General features: G+C 37.5%; 1 protein-coding gene across 1 annotated transcript; it reads left to right on the forward strand.

Annotated features, from left to right (window-relative positions):
- The first annotated feature begins 2,027 nt into the window (after positions 1 to 2,027).
- THAP5 (THAP domain containing 5) lies at positions 2,028 to 5,000 on the forward strand. Its single transcript, XM_010006295.1, is given in 4 exon segments — positions 2,028 to 2,236; positions 3,431 to 3,470; positions 4,288 to 4,630; positions 4,633 to 5,000. Coding segments are annotated over 4 exon segments (921 nt in total). The 5' UTR covers positions 2,028 to 2,066.
- Positions 5,001 to 5,259: the final 259 nt, after the last annotated feature.

Raw genomic sequence — 5,259 nt, forward strand, 5'->3', positions numbered from 1 at the left:
GAGGAGGTACCGCGGCGCGGGGGGCTCGGGAGGCGCGGGGAGGTTTTTCCCCTCACGGAATTGCCTTCCAAGAGATTTGGCTAAAAAGTAAAATTTGTGCTTATTTGTGCTTAGCTGTTAGGGCGCAGTAGCGGTGGTTACCCCGCTTTGTCAGCCGCGGCTGGCTTTGTGGGGCGGGCGTTCCAGCCCCCTGAGCGGGGCCATCGACTTCTGCCCTCTGACAGCTGAACGCAGGGCCTAACCGGGTGGGACGGTAAACATGTATTAATTCTTTAAATACCGCCACTAGACTTACTATCTTGCCTGCAGTGCAAACGGAGGCATTGCTGGTTTGTTTGGAAGCAGCTGGTCTAGCTGGAAGCGAACTAGCTGGGTTGCCAAAAACCAGTTTGCGGTGGCTGCCCAGTACTATCCATCCACCTGGTGGGTTAAGTCACCGTCCCAGGCCGGCAATATCCTCTGCACTGTTTTGGTTACGTGGTTGTTGATTCCCAGAAGGATGAGTTAAAAACAGGATTTCTCAACCTTGAGAGGAGCACACCGCAAGAAACTATATTAGTATATTTCTGTTGAATAAGCATTTGTGGACTGAAAGAATTTTGTAGCACCTAAGAAGAACTTTTATTAAGAGTAAATTTCACAACAAGCCTAAAAATCTGTTTTGGTGAAATTTATACCTTAAACTAAGGTGTTAGTTTGTTTCAGTTCCTGACAAGTCATTGTTTTTCCAAGATCAGGAAGGCTGTGTAGGAAGACCCAAAGGAAGAGTGCTTTGAAAGGGATTTTAGCTTATATTGAAGGAAAGCTCTTTTTCATGGCATGTCTCTGATTATGTGACTCATCATAAAACAATCATTAAAATGAGGGGAAATAATTTCTGTTGCCTTAGAGAATATAAGTGCCACATGGATGATGAAAACAAGTTTGAGTGCTGATACATATTTATATTCACATGTATGGCATCAGTAGAAGATGACTGTAAAAACAGCTATTTTATCTAGCCACTGAATTTAACTCCCTTACAAGTGTCATGGTCCTGTAGGAGTGTTGAGACTTGCTTTATGGAGACTTTTTGCGCTACGTTAGCAACTCCTGCTGATGTGAATTGCAAGTTTTATTCCCTTACCTCTTACTGCCCCAGAGGAGTCCTCTGCTGCTTAATGGTTTTGGGTCTGAGCCCCTTTCTGAACTTTTTAACTGTGACCTAATCTTAGCTGGTCTACCTGCCTGCCTTCATTTTATTTCTTCACCTCTCTTGAGCGTTCAGGTGACACTGGGCATTCCAGGTTCTCTTTCCAGCTTCTGTTGTGTGGGAACACATTCCTGCAGAGCCAGTGTATTGTGCATTTTTTATGTATTGAAGTTCCATAAACACATGGTAATAAGCATAACCAAAAGAACTGTTAATTAAAAGGAAAAAGTGAGCTAAGGGAAAAGAAAAGGGAGTTAGGAATGATCCATTTCTATTTCGGGAGTAAAACAGAATGGCTCTTGTAAAGAGGCTGTAGCATGTTTGGATGTTTCTGTTGTCCATCATACTGCCAACAGCTAATACTTTTTACATCCTACAGTCAGGATCAGGTTAAGTTTAATAACCACATGAATCCATCTGTTACAGTTTCATATACACAAAAACATAGGTGGGGGGTTTTTAAGTGTTATTGCTCATAATTCTAAGGAATATTGCTTTCTTAACAGTAGTTATATAACAGTGCTCAGATTTCAGGTTATGGTTTATGTAAACCATATGTAGTTCTGTGCTAGAGTTGAGAGAAAGAAACTTAGTATGCACAAGAGAAATCCTGAGTAGCGTTGAATCTTTAAATTTTTTAAATAGGATTTTTAAAATCTTTTTTGTAAGGAAGGTCTGGCTTGTAGGGAGTAATGAGATATTCTTTATTTAAAAATAAGGAAAGAAGGGAAGGGGAAGGGGAAGGGGAAGGGAAAAACAACAACAACAATATCAGGGTTTTTTGGTTTGGTTTGGTTTTTATATGTTCTTTCAACTGCTTAAAAACAGATTTCCACTTCATGATAAAGAGAGACTTGAGAAATGGTTGCAAAATATGAAACGAGATGCATGGACTACAAGTAAGCACCAGCTTCTCTGCAGTGATCATTTCACTCCTGATTCCCTGGATGTGTGATGGGGTATACGATACTTGAAACATACAGCTGTACCAACCATTTTTTCATCCCCAGATGATGAGATAACATATTCCTATCTGTTTTTATTGTATCACAAAGCTAACCAACTATTTATGTAATACAGATCACAGAATCCTAGGAGCTGGAAGGGACCTCGAATACAGATGTCCTAGTGATGTGTAGTATATTGATCTTGTATTTTAAAAATAGAATTAATGTTCATAAAAATATTTTGTCAACAGGACTGACACAAAATGAATATGTGATTCCATAGTGTAAAGGGAGAACAACTTTCCATACTTTGACTGGAGGTTCAATATCTTTTTAAATTGGAAATTACAGAAGCATTTCCTTTTAGAAATTTCCCATAGGAAAATTAAAATAAAACATAAAAATACAACATTTTGCAATTTTTGGTGGTAGTAATTTAGCAATTAATATCTTTCCTTCCACCCCCTGCTCCCCGTTTCAATATAGCCATCCCTTCCCTGTGCTGTCATTGTAACAGGGAGCCCTGCCTTTGGAACTGGACTTTGCTGCCCTATGCTTCTGGCCAGTTGCAGATAAACAATGTGATTTCACCCCAAAGAAAAGTCAGCTTTTCCCCACTTTCATTCTCTCTTGTTTTGCATGTGACCATAGACCAGTCATAGTACACCTACAAAGGTGGGCAGTAGAGTAACCAAGTTAATAAACTTTTACACCGTGGTTTTGCCAAGAATATACCAATGGCTTCTCTTTTTCTCTTTTTGCATTAACATGATATATGGGAAATGCTAGATAAATTTATTCTGTTTGGGAAGATAATTCTGTGCTTCCTTTCAATATATCCATTACTTCTGTGCTATCAAGAGAAAAGAGATGCCAGCTCTTGATACCTGTGATACTGTGAAGTTTCTTTCCTTGGGTCTCACTTCTCTGGTGTTATTTTCTTAAATCTCACTCTTCTGACTGTGTTTTTCTAAACATCTACACATAACCTCTCATTGACTTGGCCACTGGTTCTATAGTTGCCTGAAAACCAAAATTTCTTCATAGACTGAATATTCACAAAAACATGGGAAATAGTTGTTCTTATTCTGGAGGAGAATCCTTTTTTATTGTGTTCCCAAGTTAATGTAGAGGAACAAGCTTTAGTCTGAGAAGAGCTTTTTCAGCTGCTGGTGGAACAGAGAAAGGGAAATGCATCATTCTCTCAAAATCCTTAAAATTGTGATGTTAAATATCACCTTTGAAAAATAAAGATAACCAAATGAATGCTATCTCTGTATACATTTTGCAGGCCTTCAGCACTGAAGTTTCATATAAGATCAAATTACAATGTATCATATATTTAGGATACTTCAGACTACATACACACTTTTTTGAACATAAATTTTCAAATTATCTTTTTTCTGCCTAGCCTCTTTTCTTCCCTTCCTCCCACCCCCTTTTTTTTTTGTTTGTTTGTTTTTGCATGGCCTGTAGTTAGCAAAGTTAAAAGCTGATTCTGGTTCTGTTTGGTTTGTTCTGGGTTTTTTGTTTTGTTTTATTTTTTGTTTGGTTTTTGGTTTGTCCACAGGCCTAACATGAGTAAAAGTTCTGCATCTTGGTCTCTTCATAATTAAGCCTACTAGAAAGAAGTGAGACACTCAGTCTTGTATTTTTGTTTAACTGACTGATATTTCAAAATGCTTGTTTGGATACTGATCTTAAATCCAATCATGTGGTGTTGCAGTTTATGTGGAGGAGGGGAAAGGGTGGTGGCTAAAAAGTTTCAAATTGTCCCTCTTTCAGTAACAACTTCTGTTTGAAGTGCTGATAATATTTTATCCTTTTAAAATTTCTATCAGTCCAGAAAAATGTTCTTCTTTCTTATGAACTGTGAAGTTTAGCTGTCAGAATTGAATTGCTTGTTTAAAAATCCACCTGTGTGTATTTGCAGGTGTATGTTTCACTGTTCTGCAAGCCTGTGTTTGTATTCTTTGTTGTTAAAATCTTTTCTGGTTGGCCTGTGTAACTAAAAATTTGGCATCACTGGCTAAAACAAATTTGTCGCATCTTTAATGCAGAAATCTTGTACTGTCTATATTTAATAGGCATATATTCAATGCAGTTTCAGGTGGTGATAGGAAGTACTAGCCAGTCTTTTTCAAACAGATCATTCTTGATAATTCATCTATGCATCATATACATCAGCCTAACCCTGCTTTAATGGCAGCAGCAGTGCAGAGCATGAAAGCTACCAGTGTTCATGCTTCTGTAGAGGATCCAGCAGGTTGTACAGTCTTGCAGTTTACAGATGCTGACTATTTGAATTCATCTCTGAAGCTGAACAATGCTTTAGGTTCAATTACTGACTGTACAGCTGAAAATCCTAACTCTCATGTTTTAGGCTGTTCTGTTGAAGTACAGCCAACAAGTGAAAATACAGTTCTACTGAGTACAGTCACACAAGCTATGGAACAGTTCAGTGGAAGCAAGGAATCCATCATTGCTATCATTGTGAGAGTCTAGAAGAGCCTGAAATAGTTAACAGTTCTTTCTTGCCTATTTAGCAAGAGTTTCTTGACACAGAGGTGACAGAAACAGATACATATGTTAATATGAACAAATATGGTGGAAGCGGAATTTTACAAACCGAACATTCATACTGCAAACAAGACGTAGACAGAGATCACCTTTGGCAAAAAATTTCAAAGCTCCACTCTAAGATCCCTCTACTTGAAATGCAGGAGATAAAAACTTTGGGGAGACTCAGATCTTTAGAAGCTCTTATTGGACAAATGATGCAAGAAAACCTGCTTTCTGAAGAAAAGCTAAAGATAGTAGAAAACTGTTTTACAATACTTGAAGTGACTATGATACAGTAAAAGTTTTCAGTGATTGTTCTAAAATATCTTTATAACCTCTTTGTCCATTTGTACAAATTACCATTTGTTTCAGTCATGATATTTTAAAAATCTAATGCAAACTGTGTGAATTCTTTAAAATGTTACATCAGCCACTACCAATGCTAGGTTGTAGAATATTGCCTATAAAATATTACTTGCAAGTAAGCTTTAAAAGAAAATAAAGCCTGTTACAGTTTTGTTAAAAAGTTTATTAATTGAATCACTAAAGATAAATTAA

This window comes from Chaetura pelagica, unplaced genomic scaffold (genome assembly GCF_000747805.2).
Source record: "Chaetura pelagica isolate M959 unplaced genomic scaffold, ChaPel_1.0 scaffold108, whole genome shotgun sequence".
Classification (NCBI taxonomy): domain Eukaryota; kingdom Metazoa; phylum Chordata; class Aves; order Apodiformes; family Apodidae; genus Chaetura; species Chaetura pelagica.